The 18,337-nt window shown below is 43.6% G+C and overlaps 1 protein-coding gene across 6 annotated transcripts in view; it reads left to right on the top strand.

Moving 5' to 3' along the window:
• LOC126335539 (inward rectifier potassium channel 4-like) overlaps positions 1–18,337 on the top strand; it is a 1,139,778-nt gene that overhangs the window by 814,132 nt on the left and 307,309 nt on the right. For all 6 annotated transcript variants that reach the window (XM_049998924.1, XM_049998921.1, XM_049998925.1 and 3 more), the window contains one exon: positions 3,697–3,889. In XM_049998924.1, the coding sequence (XP_049854881.1) occupies positions 3,697–3,889 (193 nt within the window). The remainder of the gene's footprint in view (positions 1–3,696; positions 3,890–18,337) is intronic.

The raw sequence follows: 18,337 nt of genomic DNA, 5'->3' as shown, positions 1-18,337 counted from the left end.
ATCAGTGCCCCAGTAGGTTTCCCTAGAAACCGGAAGCGGTAATTCGTCTAGAAAATGAGTGAGGATATATAAAGAGCTATGTAACATACGGAAATCCTCCTGTATGTTACTTAAAAATAAACACTATTCACAGTAAAATTTATTTTGTCTGTGCTTAATTCAGGTTTTATTCGGAAATTGTTGATTTGTAACGTTAAAAGACAGTGATTTTGTAGTAAAAAAAAGAAACAATACATACATATCAAACAGCGTTAAAAAAAGCAATTTCTTGAGACAAAGATAATTAAAAGCCCGCAAAACAAAAACATGTCAATCATTGCTTAAATACTTCGTCGATCTTACATGAAACATGTCTCTGTTACTCATAAACTTTCGCCCATTCCAATCATACAGCATGATGATGTACGTCCTATTGAGTACAAAATAACAACAATCACATATATATAAATATTATTTTGTACTCAGCAGCACAGCAAATAATATCGTTCAGCGTTAGTCTACAGTGTATTTTGTATCCTGAAGTATAAACTGAGTTTCATAAGTAACAAAAATTAGTTGATCGCATAGCTTCTGCTCTTTTATGTAACCAAAGCAATTACTTTTGTTACAAGTATATAAAAGCGCAGAAGCTACGCGATCAACTAATTTTTCTTACCTATGAAACTCAGTTTATATCTAAGGCTATATAACACGCAGCAGACTAACGCCTAACGATATTGCGGCTATAATCATGTGCAAAACAAACAAAAAACAGAGGATGCATTGGCTCCGAGTTTATGTACACATTCATTTTTGTGTCTTTCCCTACCAATGCTACCAACACTGCCAGTAGTTCTACAATTTACTAAACCGTAGTTTTGGCAGAGCGCAACTCCAATTTTGAATACCGTATATTCAAATTCGATGGCGAAGATTTTGTGCCAACACCTGTGTCCAAGGTAAATAAAGAGGGTTTGCTGTTGTGAGAGAAATTTAAGACTTGGATTTCTGTGGAAAACTTGTATTTCGTTTTCATGATTGCAGTGGCGGTTTTGTAGTGTGCTAAGCTACAATTCGCAAGTGGCAGATAAAATATATTTCCCAATTATTTGGAAAAAACGTTGTTGCAAAAGGATTGAGTGAATACACCTAATTAAAATCATCAGTTCCTACTCTCTCACTCGCAGTGATTACGATACTGGAAAAATATATTACGCCAACAGCTACAATGTGAATTACTATTGTGCAATGGCTTTTCAGCTTGTCTTCTCGGTAAATAAATGTGTGCTTCGCTTCTTTCTGAATGTCAAGGTTCGACGTGAGTCCAATGTATGTCTGATTCACAATATTTCACTTATGTCACTAGTAAATATTTCTTAGATTGATGCTCTTTCCTTTATTAAAATTAAGAGACTGTAATTCAGTTTGCTACAAGGAAAATAAGTTTGCAATCTGAATAATGAAAGGTAACAAACGTGTACTTACATTATGCTTTATCACTCCAATTAGTTTGCATAGATTTGTTATTTACATTCTCTCGTAAGTTTTTTCAGTGTGCAATGTCCTCTTCGCCTTAAAATTTTATAATAGAACGCTTCTTTGTGTCATAATCTCATAGAAGTTAGCACATATAATTTACCCATCCAAGAAACACGAGAACAATCATAAGAATAAAAAATTAATACAACGCCAAACCAAGCAGTAATTATTGTTTTTGTAGTCACATCTGTGCCGCTCTTGTTTTGAAAACTGATGGCGCTATTTAGGTTTTCCAATTGGCGCTTAGATGTCAATCTCGTGGTCCGCTCATATCCTCTCTATTGAGTTCTCGTGTGTCACAGTCGTTTCTCTCTTTCTCTTCATCGTTTGCGGAATAAAAAGCGAAATAGAGCCCATTTTAACTACTACCTCGTCTGTACCTAAACAGTGTAAAACATTTCCCTTAAATTATATTTCATTTGTGTGCCGCAATGAACTATTTGCATCTCATGGGGTACAAAAAAATGTGTTGCTTGCGAACAAACTTCCCGTGAAAGTATATACGCGAAAAAGTGTTATCTTATAGCACCATGGACATGGGCCAATTCTTTCCTGTTGCTTCAGGCCGGTGGTGGTTCTGTGATGTTTTCGGTGCGCTTTGTGTACGATGGGTTGGGCACAGTCATTCAGGTTACCGTGGACGTAAACAACGATGTTTATTTTGACTTTCTCGGCACCCAATATTGTCCTTTCTTTAACATCTTCATGATATGCAGTGGACACTTCCATCGTCCAAGATTACAACAACCGTGTTCATAGGGATGCATGCGTAGCTTCCTGGTTTGCTGAACAATTGCGTCTCGACTGATCCACTAAACTTGCCCATTGAAATGCATGACCATGAGTAGTGTTTACCGCCCCGTCGTCATCGTGACCATACAGAAAGTCTGCAGCTCTATGGAACAATGGACGAAATGTAACAATCAACGCCCCACAGTTCGGGTGCTTTACGGGGTCTCATCACCAATGAGTGGCTTCATCTACATCTACATCTACATTCATACTCCGCAAGCCACCCAACGGTGTGTGGCGGAGGGCACTTAACGTGCCACTGTCATTACCTCCCTTTTCTGTTCCAGTCGCGTATGGTTCGCGGGAAGAACGACCGTCTGAAAGCCTCCGTGCGCGCTCGAATCTCTCTAATTTCACATTCGTGATCTCCTCGGGATGTATAAGTAGGGGGAAGCAATATATTCGATACCGCATCCAGAAACGCACCCTCTCGAAACCTGGCGAGCAAGCTATACCGCGATGCAGAGCGCATCTCTTACAGAGTCTGCCACTTGAGTTTGCTAAATATCTTCGTAACGCTACCACGCTTACCAAATAACTCTGTGAAGAAACGCGCCGCTCTTCATTGGATCTTCTCTATCTCCTCTGTCACCGACGTGCTACGGATCCCACACTGATGAGCAATACTCAAGTATAAGTCGAGCGAGTGTTTTGTAAGCCACCTCCTTTGTTGATGGACTACATCTTCTAAGGACTCTCCCAATTAATCTCAACCTGGCATCTGCCTTACCAACAATTAATTTTATATGATCATTCCACTTCAAACTGTTCCGTACGCATACTCCCAGATATTTTACAGAAGTAACTGCTACCAGTGTTTGTTCCGCTATCATATAATCATACTAAAGGATCCTTCTTTCTATGTATTCGCAATACATTACATTTGTCTATGTTAAGGGTCAGTTGCCACTCCCTGCACCAAGTGCCTATCCGCTGCAGATCATCCTGCATTTCGCTGCAATTTTGTAATGCTGCAACTTCTCTTTATACTACAGCATCATCCGCGAAAAGCCGCGTGGAACTTCCGACGCTATCTACTAGGTCATTTATAAAATATTGTGAAAAGCAGTGGTCTCATAACACTCCCCTGTGGCACGCCAGAGGTTACTTTAACGTCTGTAGACATCTCTCCATTGCGAACAACATGCTGTGTTCTGTTTGCTAAAAACTCTTTAATGCAGCCACACAGCTGGTCTGATATTCCGTAGGCTCTTACTTTGTTTATCAGGCGACAGTACGGAACTGTATCGAACGCCTTTCGGAAGTCAAGGAAAATGGCTTCAACTGAATATGTCACTCTCTTCCTCACCATGCTCAGACTGTTGTCGAGATTTGAGACGTCATTACGTGTTGTCAGAGTGCGCTCATTGTTTGTGCGGTCTGCAGGTGACCAAGGAGGGCGAGCTGCTGCCGTACTACCAGCAGGAGCTGCGCGTGGGCGGCGACGGCGAGGAGGAGAAGATCTTCTTCATCTGGCCCACCACCATCGTGCACCGCATCGACAAGTGGTCGCCGCTCTACCCCCTGTCCGCCTCGGAGATGCTGCGCGAGCGCTTCGAGATCGTCGTCATTCTCGAAGGTACGTACGTGCCTCTGCCGCCAACCCACTCTCTTCTCCGTGCTGTCCTCTTCTCCTTCTCTTCTCTCAGTGTGTCTTCGTAGACTTTTCAGACTTTTGCCTCTCATAGAAGTTCAATAAATTTTCTTATTCCATTCGCAAATGATGGCATTTACATTTTATGTGATGCAGTCTATTCTCGAAATAACAACAATTATTCAGGAAAATTAAGTTTTTTCCAAATGTGAAAACATGTTCAAAATACAACAGGGTCACGTACTTATTGTTAGGATGAAATGTTAGATTGGCATGTAAAAGCATTGCAATCGATAAAATCTTCTTAATATAGTATGTAATCGTCTGTTACGTTATTACACTCCAATAACCAGAAAGTGTAATCAAATTAAGCACAATAATTATCAAAAAAAGTCACAAGTTAAATAGATTTTGAAATGTAATTTACTGGAAACTACACAAATTTCCATCTTCAAGACAGGTAAAATTGTTAAGGCTTTGAAGAAACTCAGTTTATTTACAAGTGTCACATATTCCATTGCACAAGACCTCCTTTTCTTTCAGTATACAAGATGGTGAACGACCGACGAAGTGTGATTTATCTGTCCATTTGTTACAGATATAGTTCTAAAAATACATACAATTTTCTTCATCTTACTTTCCATTAGCAACGTAGGTGCTCTCAGCGACTGTGCTAGGATTTACAAATGATAGGGTACAGCAATCAGTCGTCCTTTTTTGCAGGTTTTGTTTGGCAAATCTAGATTCCGGCTAGTGCCTAGCCATTATCTTCAAAGAACTGTGACATACGCCCGAACAACAGGGAACTGACATGCATTGATACTATGAATTAGTGCATTGATAGTGGCTAGGAACTAGCCTAAATCTAGATTTGCCAAATAAAACCTGCAAATAAGGAATACTGATTTCTGTCCTCTATCACATGTAAATAAATCACCATAAAATTCTTAACTAAAGAATTAAGAATGCGTTAAAAAGGGCGTTACTATATTATAGAGCACCAACACGTGTAAAACGTGAAATATTTACAAATGCTGCACGAAATACAGCCTCATGTCTAAAAACAATAAAAACTGTAGAAAATGGCGTTCCTTCGCGTTGTTCTAAAATTAGTCACTAGACTGAAGTACCGACTGAAAATCATCATGTGTTCCTAGGTACACTATCCTATGCGTACAACACTCTCCTCTACTTGTGTAACGCCCCCTTAGAAAAATTATGAATGACCGTGCTGGTAAACTTCTACGTTATTTGATTATCAAACATCTGAGCAAAACTCAACGTACTCAAACAGTTTTCCCTTTACTTATTCTGATCATCACTAAACTGACACACAATATTTTTTTTAGCGCAACGCGATCTGACTTTCAATAATCCCTACAAAAGAATGGCCCTGACTAACATTAACCTATACGTGTCACATATCAATGACCTCACAAAAATCTTGGTTACTCGAACTACTGCAATACAGCGAGCACCACTACTGCCAGCTAAATAAAAGATTCAAACTACGGAAGGCACCACCTACTGATAGGTATAGTTATCAAATGAAAGATTTTGATAGAGAACAAACAATGTATTTATCTTAATAGCGCTCAAAGGATATATATGACATCCAATTAAATAAATTTCCTTTTTGTGACGGACACAGGTCCAGATCGTCTGCTCAAAACTCTGGCATCTCTCTCTCCAAATCCACCAATGCTGGTGGCTCACCTCCAACTGTACAACGCTACGCCCTGTTCACATCCAACTGCCCAACGCTACAATACCGAATTTCCAACAATGCCATACAGAGCGCTACGTGGCGTTACCAACTAAAAACCTAAACAGCCTACTTACACGTATTTATAGGTAACTGTATAAACTGCTAAAAGTCTGAGGTTACTACACTCCTGGAAATTGAAATAAGAACACCGTGAATTCATTGTCCCAGGAAGGGGAAACTTTATTGACACATTCCTGGGGTCAGATACATCACATGATCACACTGACAGAACCACAGGCACGTAGACACAGGCAACAGAGCATGCACAATGTACAGTGTATATCGACCTTTCGCAGCAATGCAGGCTGCTATTCTCCCATGGAGACGATCGTAGAGATGATGGATGTAGTCCTGTGGAACGGCTTGCCATGCCATTTCCACCTGGCGCCTCAGTTGGACCAGCGTTCGTGCTGGACGTGCAGACCGCGTGAGACGACGCTTCATCCAGTCCCAAAAATGCTCAATGGGGGACAGATCCGGAGATCTTGCTGGCCAGGGTAGTTGACTTACACCTTCTAGAGCACGTTGGGTGGCACGGGATACATGCGGACGTGCATTGTCCTGTTGGAACAGCAAGTTCCCTTGCCGGTCTAGGAATGGTAGAACGATGGGTTCGATGACGGTTTGGATGTACCGTGCACTATTCAGTGTCCCCTCGACGATCACCAGAGGTGTACGGCCAGTGTAGGAGATCGCTCCCCACACCATGATGCCGGGTGTTGGCCCTGTGTGCCTCGGTCGTATGCAGTCCTGATTGTGGCGCTCACCTGCACGGCGCCAAACACGCATACGACCATCATTGGCACCAAGGCAGCAGCGACTCTCATCGCTGAAGACGACACGTCTCCATTCGTCCCTCCACCACTGGAGGCGGTCTGCACGATGTTGGGGCGTGAGCGGAAGACGGCCTAACGGTGTGCGGGACCGTAGCCCAGCTTCATGGAGACGGTTGCGAATGGTCCTCGCCGATACCCCAGGAGCAACAGTGTCCCTAATTTGCTGGGAAGTGGCGGTGCGGTCCCCTACGGCACTGCGTGGGATCCTACGGTCTTGGCGTGCATCCGTGCGTCGCTGCGGTCCGGTCCCAGGTCGACGGGCACGTGCACCTTCCGCCGACCACTGGCGACAACATCGATGTACTGTGGAGACCTCACGCCCCACGTGTTGAGCAATTCGGCGGTACGTCCACCCGGCCTCCCGCATGCCCACTATACGCCCTCGCACAAAGTCCGTCAACTGCACATACGGTTCACGTCCACGCTGTCGCGGCATGCTACCAGTGTTAACGACTGCGATGGAGCTCCGTATGCCACGGCAAACTGGCTGACACTGACGGCGGCGGTGCACAAATGCTGCGCAGCTAGCGCCATTCGACGGCCAACACCGCGGTTCCTGGTGTGTCCGCTATGCCGTGCGTGTGATCGTTGCTTGTACAGCCCTCTCGCAGTGTCCGGAGCAAGTATGGTAAGTCTGACACACCGGTGTCAATGTGTTCTTTTTTCCATTTCCAGGAGTGTATTAATAAAAGTCTGAGGTTACTATTAATATTGTATACCAGGTCATTAATATACAACATTAACAACAAAGGTCCAACAAAACGCACTTTCCTAGAACATGCCTGAAGTTACTTTTACATCCTTCGATGACCCTCCATCCAAGTTGCTTCCTCCCTACTAATAAATCCTCAGTCTAGCCACAAATTTTGTTTCATATCACATACGATAGGACTTTTGCTTAACACCCCTCGGTCTGGTACTCACTCGAATGCCTTTTGTAAGTCGAGAAATACTCCATTCACCTTAATACCTTGGTCAACGGCTTTTACGAACAGTGTGTGAAACGCGAGTGTTTCAGGAATACACGCTGGATGACATGGAAGAGGTCAATCTGTTCGACATACCTTATACGTCTGATCTTAGAATATACTCTAATAAGAAAACATCGGAAACTTGATCTCACACATTCCCACGCGGTGTGGGCTCGAGGTCTGGGGCGCCTTGCCACGGTTCGCGCCGATCCACCCGTCGGAGGTTCGAGTCCTCCCTCGGGCATTGGTGCGTGTCTTGTCCTTAGCGTAAGTTAGTTTAACTTAGATTAACGTAGTGTGTAAGCCTAGGGACCGATGGTCTCAGCAGTTTGGTCCCGTAGGAACTTACCACAAATTTTCAATCTCATACATTAAGGGGAAAAAAGCATACTTGCAAGATACCAGCCCAAGCAATCAAACCCGCTCGAAAATTTGGTCCATAATTCTGAAAAGCCGCAGTTATAACCTCCTCGATGTACAGCTATTAAAACATTGCTCATGCCAGTTGTTTGTCACTCGGCCCGCCTCACTGCAGCTCTTCCGCTGCCCAGACCCCGAATGGCAAACACTGTACAGTGGAATGAGTCAGATGTTCGTGTTTATAACGTCAGTGAACGAACAAGCGACAGTGCATTGTTCATTATGTCGAAATGCTGTAGTTGCTGCCAGAGGTCTCGCTTTTATGTTGCGATTCACATAAGCAGAGTAAATCAGTGAAACGAATGAGCGTGTCATTAAAGAAGTAACGTAACACTATTATTAACAGCGCTGTAGCGTGTTGTTTTCTTTGGACGGAAAAGCCGACACAGTTGCAGTGAATTACGTTTTCAGGAGCTGCGCTGTTCGTCAACGTGATTGGCATGATGAAATTGTAAATCAAAACTACAATTCATAATAATTCTTCAGTAGCTTATGTTTATTCATTTTGATTTCGATGTATATATAGCCTACAGAGTGACCAAAAAATCTATACACTGTTTAATTGCCCGTAAATTCGGAATTAATAAACAACATCGTCTCATTTTTTGTCGTTTAATAGTTTACTGTTCTTTTATTAAGTGTTAATATACCTCCTTATCGTGTAAAATAACATGGGATTCGAACAAGATTTCCAAATATGTTCGGCAGACATGACTCTTTTCTCTAATCTTCCCACGCCTTCAACGTTCCGGAAACAGAAGGGCACTGTATGTCACTCTGCTTGCATTACTTCGCGCTCGTACATTAGGCGGATGCAGTGAGGCGAGTGTCTAACAAGGCTGACCATTGAGAAGGTTACAACCGCATACTGTATGAATTGTGACCCAAATTCTAGGGATGGAATGATTTCTGTGGCTGTTATCTTGCTAGTTCTCTTTTCTCCTTAAAATACGTTGGTGATGTTTCCTTAAGAGGCTACGAAGCAGGATGCCAATGATAATGTACGATAGTTTTGTGCAATCACTTCTGCTAGCCTTCTTGCTCCAAACATTGGACAAAAAAATCTGAGACGTCTGTAGTGTTTTACGGTTAACGGAGAGGCAAACTCAGTTCTAAATTCTGTACAGAATACAACAGAGACTCCACAAGCCCCCCGATTTTTGTTTAATTTTAAGGATTAAACTGTTTCTCAGCGTCATGGATACCAATATGCCACCCACATTTGCACTGATGCGAGATTTAAACTGGGACTCTACTCCTGGATTATTTCAAGAGTGCATTCAGCATTCCAGCGTTTGCTTTGCTAGCCTCAGTTTCGGTTCATGTGACTTCTCTGAGGGTGCCGCAAATCACGTGCCCTGTGAGAGTTAAGCATGCATCGAGGCACTGTGTCTATCATGTGGGAATTCAGCTGTGGTCTGACCGCTGCACAACTTATCGCAGCAACACACCTATCGTCTCCTGCTGTAATTAAATAGTCTAGCATAAACTATTAAGAATATCCCTATCCAGAAAGATATGTTACTGAATGATTGTGCGAAAAGACGAAAGATTTGGCACCTTATACCAGTTGCAGCATACGTCTGTCATATATCTCCTCATGTAACAAATATAGAAAGGGCATTCCTGACTCTGTATTTGAAATATTGACGAAAGTTACTAAATGATATTAAACTTTGGTGAAAAGGGGCAGAAACTTGTGTAGAGCACTACCTGAAGTTTTCAATTTTGCATTACTAATTGTGTCTGTATGATGAACGACAGTTTTTACAGAAACATATGCAGCGGCTTCGTGTTAGAACTCTCTTAGCGTTAAAATCTTTTCAAAGATCCACCCAAAGGAACACCATGAATCCTGTGTGACCCAGCTTGACCATGCAGAAGGATATCTTTGAGTTCAGTGCAGCAACATTCTATGAGGATGTCACGAAAATCACTCACAAAAACCGGAGAAATATATTTAGTGAAATGGAAGAAGTGGATAGAGGATTAGATGATGTCACATAGTGTTCTTACTGAATTATACTAGTAGTAACATTTTTCATAGTCAGAACGAAGTATTTCAGTATAGTTTTTTCTAAGTTGTTAAATAATTATTTTCGTGAGACTTTCTAGGTTTCGAGCGTACTGAGAATAACCGTGACATCGAAACTCCCTGGCAGATTAAAACTGTGTGCCGGACCGAGAATCGAACTCGGGACCTTTGTCTTTCGCGGGCAAAGGCAAAGGTCCCGAGTTCGAGTCTCGGTCCGGCACACTGTTTTAATCTGCCAGGAAGTTTCTTATCAGCGCACACTCCGCTGCAGAGTGAAAATCTCAATCTGGAAACATCCCTCAGGCTGTGGCAAAGCCATGTCTCCGCAATGTCCTTTCTTCCATGAGTGCTAGTTCTGCAAGTTTTGCAGGAGAGCTACTCTGAAGTTTGGAAGGTAGGGGACGAAGTACTAGCGGAAGTGAAGCTGTGAGCACGAGTCGTCCGTCGTGCTTCGGTAGCTCAGATGGTAGATCACTTGCCCACGAAAGGCAAAGGTCCCGAGTTCGAGTCTCGGTCTGGCACACAGCTTTAATCTGTGAGGAAGTTTCATTCTGCAGAGTGAAAATTTCATTCTGGAAACCATGACAATCATACAAGGTGAATTAACCCCCGAGACAGAATTTGTTGACGAACACTGATAAAGAAAGAGGGGAAGGGGGGCAGCCGGTAGAAGGAAAGCTAGAGATAAAGGAATAGATATGCAAGAATTGCAAGAAATGGGACGCAAGAGCTGTGAAGAATCAATGCCCAAGGCAAAGGCAAACATTACAGATCATACAGATATTGGGTTACGTTGTTGTTCGAGAAACATATTACTTAGGGAATCTAAATACATTGTAGAAAGAGCCTGCTTAGTCTTCTTTTAAATAAAGCGTGGTTTTGGTTAATTCATAGAATAATAATTATTGAGTAACTTGTTCATGATATGTAGGGCTAAATTTGAGGTAAAATCGAAGTTCTGCCGTTATACCTAAATGCAGCCACGATCCTGGAGGTATGAAACCTTGTATTACACGTACCGGAGGACGATATTAATTTAATGAGAGACAAGTTCTCAGACTAAAGAAAATCATGAAGATAGCACATTTTACAGGCGCATTTTTGCCTGTTTATATCCAGTCTAGCGTACTAAATGAACCGCTCCTATGATCAAACAACTGAATGGGCTCTCGGGACAGAGCGTATATCTGTGCTAGGTCAATGGGGTTTAAAGAACCCACTGCAACGTAAAACAGGACCAATGGAATGCGACCTGAGCCTTGATCCTAGTGTACTATGTAACTACTACACCAGATCTGTCGGTACTGGGAGAACCTGAGACATTCGTGTCATTTGATCTTCTTCTGAGCTTTGCGAACACACTTCCCGGAGCGATAGCGATGTTGTCCATCCAGTCCTCAGACCTTTCCTTGAGTTTTAAGAATTTGTCACATTAGTAGAGAAGCATCAACACACGAAGTACCTCGGAATGTTCAACAGCAGAGAAACTACTGTAAAATGTCCCGTGAAGACCCATTCAGCGTATAAGTTACTACATAAGAGTAGCTCCACTGAGTCGTCGACTTATCTTCGAATCCTGAAGAAAGTTAGTTAGTTAAGTAGTTAGTAACGTGTTTCTTAGCTCATTTCTGCCTGATAACGTATAGCGTGCAGAGGGAGAGGATACAGCCAATTAACGTAATTAACTTCCGTGTCCGGTTTTATGCGAGCAGTTTATAGATGAGTTTACACAACAGTGGTATATTCAGCTTCACTCCCGCCAGTACCTCATCTCCTACTTTACAAACTTCACAGAAGTCCTCTGCATACCCTACGGGTGTTGCAGTCCTAGGAGAGGGACACCAGGAGCGCTATAGTCCGATCCATAAACTATAGCGTTTCGTGCAGGTTCTTGGGGCAGACAGGGATTGCAGTATTGCCGGTTTCAAGCGACAGTTGGCGTACGGTCGTAGAGCGAAATTTGCATTTGGAGAAAGCATATAACCAACACGTTATGTCTCTCGCTTACTTATTTTGAATTTGTTGCTTACCACCGTCATCAGCCATGACTAGTGACAAATGGAATAAAAATTCACTAAATAGCTCTCTACGATCGCATTTAAAACTCGCAACAGCTACGACGTTCACAGCAGGGCGCTCAGAACACTGCCGAACCCTCATTGGTTGTCAGAGAATGTGTGACGTTAGGTGCGCAGACCAATCCTACACTCGACTGCCTCCGTTTGTGATTCCAACTTTCAGTCTCGCACGTTAAGCAGGAGAACTCCGGTCAAGGTTGGAAGGTAGGTGAAAGGTACTGGCAGACGCGAGGCAGTGAGGTCGTGGCAGTATGTTATCGACTGCGTTATCAATGTACGATGTCTCTTCTAGCCCGCACTTTGAAAGTTTAAGAACGCAGTAATTCCATCTGCTATTTCGATGTTACAAATTTCTCTTAAATTTAGTTTTCCAAACTCTGTCCTGTTTATTAGGGTTTTTCTATAGGAATAAATTATCAGAAAGCATTAATATAACTCCACATTTTTATGTTGTAGCTCATGTGAATCATCTGTAAAATAGAAAGTCAAAGAACTTCGGAATTTAATGTTTTAGCTACGTCGAGTTCATTAGCAGGACGGGCTAGGAAATCATCCTCTCTCTCTGCCACTGTAGCCTGTATATCCGCTCTACCAAAATCCTATCATTCTCTCCAAATTCGTGAACGCAACGAACTCCTCCTTGGTTATGATATCGTCTTTCCAACCACCTCGCCCACACTAAACGCTTCCGTATATCCTGTACATTGCGCAAACTCGAATGCAGCCGCCCCCATAGTTCAGCTTTGATATGTTGCCTCGCCTAGACTAACATAACCCTCAAACCCTATGTCAACATGCAGTTCCTGCCTCCACTCTCTCGCAAGTTTAATATATTCTCTCTCAAATACAATAAAATTCGTCCTGACATTGAGCGCCCCCTCCCCTCCACCACCCCTTACCAGATCTGACTCCATATCCTATCCCACATTCTCAACATAGCCGTATCCAGTCCATACCCTCGTTAACTTACCCTAAATTCCATGTTTCCCTAACATCCCAATCCCTCCCACAGCCGGCCGGGGTGGCCGAGCGGTTCTAGGCATTACAGTCTTGAACCGCACGACCGCTACGGTCGCAGGTTCGAATCCTGCCTCGGGCATGGATGTGTGTGATGTCCTTTGATTAGTTTAAGTTCTAAGGGGACTGATGACCTTAGAAGTTAAGTCCCATAGTGCTCAGAGCCATTTGAACCATCCCTCCCACGTTACACGTATTCCTAAATACCAATCGAGCCAACGACCTTGCCGGAGTGGTAACACCGGCTCCAGTCAGGTCACCGAAGAAAAGCGTTGTCGGGCTGGGCTAGCACTTGGATGGGTGACCATCCGGTCTGCCGAGCGCTGTTGGCAAGCGGAGTGCATTCAGCGCTTGTGAGTCAAACTGAGGAGCTACTTGATTGGGAAGCAGCGGCTCCGGTCTCGTAAAAGTGACATAAGGCCGGGAGAGCGGTGTGCTGACCACTGCCCCTGCATGTCCGCATCCAGTGACGCCTGTGGCTGCCTGTCGGTACCTTTGGCCCTTCATGGCCTGTGTCGGAAAAGTTTCGTTTAGTTAAATACCAATCCTCCTGCTCCACTGACGACTTACACCTTACATCACCAGAATCGCTAAACCTCTTCTCTGTCAAATTATCCCGTATTAGTGCAGGTTCTTCGCACTTTCGTGTAAGCGCTTCGTTAATATTTTCTTCATATCAGTATTGTCTTTTAAAAGACCATCAGTGTGGAATCCTCATTTTTAATAGCTTAAAAGAGTCATGTAGATTATTTTATGTGTTTATGTCCACCATCAAATTCTGCTGTATGCGTTATTCTGCAGAAATCTGGTTACGTCCTCTGGCAGACTGCTAATTTTATACCACACGACTAATGTTGTATAATACTTTACATAAATAATTAATGCGTTTCTAGACATGTAACGTGGTGGTTTCAGGAAATTAAAGGTAAAATCACTCATTCGTAGCATGACAGACTTGCGGCTATGTTTAACTGCAGTTCAAGCACGGTGTCCTTACCTTGCAGCTTTCACTCTTCTTTTTTTTCAGACTTGTCTTTGTGGTATGTCATTTTCTTCGTAAAAATATTTCTCTAAGAACTCTTGCTGCACGAGTACCAGCAGCGCAGCAGATGCGGCCACCTTACGGTTGGAACCCAAGGAATTATGGATTCATTTATCGAGACCTATCTATTCATTCGTGTAGAGATTTATATTAAAAGAACGCAAAGCCTAACCAGTATGATCGGACGGGTATTTTCGTAACCTTTGGATCCACGAGTAGAGATAAAACCGTGTGTGTGTGTGTGTGTGTGTGTGTATGTTCCACATCTCCTCCTAAACTGTTGCACAGATGTCCACCAAACTTAGTAGACATACAGCTTACTGTCAGGCGACACTCGCTGCGGCGGTAAGAACCACCTGTCAATCAGACGGGTAGGAATGGGGCTGAGAAACAAGTGCAGCCCGCGACTCGTGAATTCCCAGACTTTATCGATCCAGTATTTGAGAATGAGAGCATTTAGCGACTTGCAGCGAGCTTTACATATAATTTAAGTACTGCAAGAAATTTTTCCTTGCTGACAATCCGTACAAAACGATGAAAGGAAAAATGTTTATCACTTACTACTTTTCCACTATTCATGACGTTATAATTTATTATTTATTTACTACTAACTGTATTCATTGCTTACGATGAACAAATACCATTCAATGTAAGTGCAAAATTAGATCACTGTACAACACATACTTCAAAAGATCGGACGTCATAAACAATAAGATGCGTCATCATGCATGACGTTTAAATTTGTTACTTCGTTCCTACTAATTCCATTCGCAACATATTTTGCAGAAAGGATCCACATATGCTACTGAATGTACACTACTGGCCATTAAAATTTCTACACCAAGAAGAAATGCAGATAATAAACGGGTATTCATTGGACAAATATATTATACTAGAACTGACATGTGATTACATTTTCACGCGATTTGGGTGCATAGATCCTGATAAATCAGTACCCAGAACAACCACCACTGGCCGTAATAAAGGCCTTGATACGCCTGGGCATTGAGTCAGACAGAGCTTGGATGGCGTGTACAAGTACAGCTGCCCATGCAGCTTCAACACGATATCAGAGTTCATCAACAGTAGTGACTGGCGAACGAGCCAGTTCCTGGGCCACCATTGACCAGACGTTTTCAGTTGGTGAGAGATCTGGAGAATGTGCTGGACAGGGTAGCAGTCGAACATTTTCTGTATCCAGAAAGGCCCGTACAGGACCTGCAGCATGCAGTCGTGCATTATCCTGCTGAAAAGTAGGGTGTCGCAGGGATCGAATGAAGGGTAGAGCCATGAGTCGTAACACATCTGAAATGTAACGTCCACTGTTCAAAGTGCCGTCAATGCGAGCAACAGGTGACCGAGACGTGTAACCCATGGCACCCCAAACCATCCCGCCGGGTGATAGGCCAGTATGGCTATGACGAATACACGCTTCCAATGTGCGTTCACCGGATGCGATCATCATGATGCTGTAAACAGAACCTGGATTCATCCGAAAAAATTACGTTTTGCCATTCGTGCTCCCAGGTTCGTTGTTGAGTACACCATCGCAGGCGCTCCTGTCTGTGATGCAGCGTCAAGGGTAACCGCAGCCATGGTCTCCGAGCTGATAGTCGATGCTGCTGCAAACGTCGTCGAACTGTTCGTGCAGATGGTTTTTGTCTCGCGAACGTCCCCATCTGTTGACTCAGGCATCGAGACGTGGCTGCACGATCCGTTACAGCCGTGCGGATAAGATGCCTGTCATCTCGACTGCTAGTGATACGAGGCCGTTGGGCTCCAGCACGGCGTTACGTATTACCCTTCTGAACCCATCGATTCCATATGCTGCTAACAGTCATTAGATCTCGACCAACGCGATCAGCAATGTCGCGATACGATAACCCGCAATCGGGATAGGCTACAATCTGACCTTTATCAAAGTCGGAAACGTGATGGTACGAATTTCTCCTCCTTACACGAGACATCACAACAACGTTTCACCAGGCAAAGCCGGTCAACTGCTGTTTGTGTATGAGAAATCGGTTGGACACTTTCCTCATGTCAGCACGTTGTAGATATCACCACCCCCGTCAACCTTGTGTGAATGCTGTAAAGCTAATCATTTGCATATCAGAGCATCTTCTTCCTGTTGGTTAAACTTCGCATCTGTAGCAGGTCATCTTCGTGGTGTAGCAATTTTAATGGCCAGTAGTGTAAGTACAAAATTGTATCATAATACGAAACATAGTTCAGGAGATATGTCATAAACATAAAGGACAAAGCAAGACACTGTATGGAACGCGTAAATACCTGGGCAACGCCGAGTTTCTGGGGCATCAAATGAATATAGTAGAACACATACTATTGCGCGCAATTAATCACTATCTAAAAACGATACTTTACGTCAAAGTAAGATAAAATTCTGATCTAGTTGTGTGTGCTTGCTACACCAGAGACCCAGTGAGTCTAATTTAAATCTCTGTTATCGCATGTGTCCTCTTTCTCGCTGATTTCTTCGTATATCCATAATTGAAATGGACGATTTGGGACGTCAGCTAGTATAATATATATTTTAAAAAAAATGGCGAAGTTCCTCCAGCTGTATTAAGGTCTTGGTTTTATTGGCGACTAGTTTCGATGTTGTTACATCATAATCTTCAGGCCCATACTTGTTTACAGCAACCGTATGTGTTTAACACTAGTAGTCAGTGGTGAGATAGGCGTGTTCCATGCGGAATACTACCAACACCTTAATACAGCTGGAGGAATTTCGTCATTTTTATACATATGACTTAAATTAACGCCATTGTCTTTTGAACCAACCCTTGGTGTTACTACATAGGGTACTTCTGTTACGATGTAGTATCGATAGTCGATTCGGTGATCAGGCAGCCCAGATTACAGGAAGCCAGTCATTCCACGCTGAGAAGTATTACCCAAAAGGCCGGAGCCCGACATGTTCGAGCTAGATACTTTCCCAATAACTTTGTTTAGAAACTGTCGATAAGAAAACTAACGCCGAAATCTTCAAAGTAACGGCGCCTGCGACGCGGTAGAAAAGACTTGTTTCGATTCGCCGGCGGCGTTTAATGGTGTTTTGATGCCGCGGGGCGACACGTGGCGTAAACAAGCGCCGACCGCGCCACGTGCGGATTCGGCACAATAAGCGCGCAGTCAGCGGCTGCGGACACAGGCGCCCGCACACCGCAGGCCTATTATACTCCTGCTGCCGCCTCACTCCGCACCCCGCACGTTTTCTGCAGCTTGACGGCGCCACAGTTCCGTATAAAATGTCCTCGGCCTGCATTCCGCGTCAAAGAAGAGAAAAAAATACGGGCAGACCATTCGACGTGAATACCCACCGTCCTCGTTACGAGCAGGGGCGACTCCTCAAAATACGTATTCAAATGTGTTGCTAAAATTAAATTACCAGAAAGCATCCTTTCCACGCAGTTTTAAATGACGTCAGTTAACTTTTTTTAGAACTGTTGATTTCGAATGACGTTTCCCAAATGCACTAACTTTGTGTTCTGCCTTACGGCAGGTCTTGTCATGGAGGACGCCTCGTCAGAGAGGTCCACCGCATCAGCGTCTCGGGAAGTGATTCCAGTGATGGTTTCCCGTTGCCTTCCACTGATAATTAAATGACAATGAGGACAACACAACTCCCAGTCCCTGAGCGGCGGGAATCGAACCCAGGCCCCTTGGCGTGACAGACCGCTGCGCTGACCAGTCCTCTATCGGGGAGGACCCAAATGCACTATTTTCGAACGCTCATCCTAAAAACTAAATACTTTATTTCAATGTACAAACACATCTCACAAAGTAAATAGACGAACAAAAAAAATTCTCTCGCTATAATTAAGTACCATATAATATGGTTTAATTATTTGCTTCTTCAAAGTATCCACTCTTTGCCCGTAGAACAGCTGCACAAACTCCTGGAATTCTGGAGATAAGGTTTAGTGGTGTTTTTGCAGATATTGCAGCCCAGTATGTCTCTAAATTATTGTATAGACCTTCAACATTGCGTGACCTCAGTTTTCTAACCTCCCTGTTAAGTTCATCCCATAAGAGCTCAAGCGGATGTAAGACAGATGACTTGGCCAAATCATATTCTTCGGTTTCCGCATTTCTCTTTTCTATTGACACACCCTCTGCACAATTTAAAGGGTGTCGGGGGTCATTGGGTCATTATACTGCCGTAAAACAAACCCACGACCAACAACTCTCTTGCCACATGGAGCCGAGCGGTCTAAGGCGCTGTGGTCATGGATGTGCGGC

This window comes from Schistocerca gregaria, chromosome 2 (assembly GCF_023897955.1).
Source record: "Schistocerca gregaria isolate iqSchGreg1 chromosome 2, iqSchGreg1.2, whole genome shotgun sequence".
Taxonomy (NCBI): Eukaryota; Metazoa; Arthropoda; class Insecta; order Orthoptera; family Acrididae; genus Schistocerca; species Schistocerca gregaria.
This window is presented reverse-complemented; position numbering and strand designations above follow the sequence as displayed.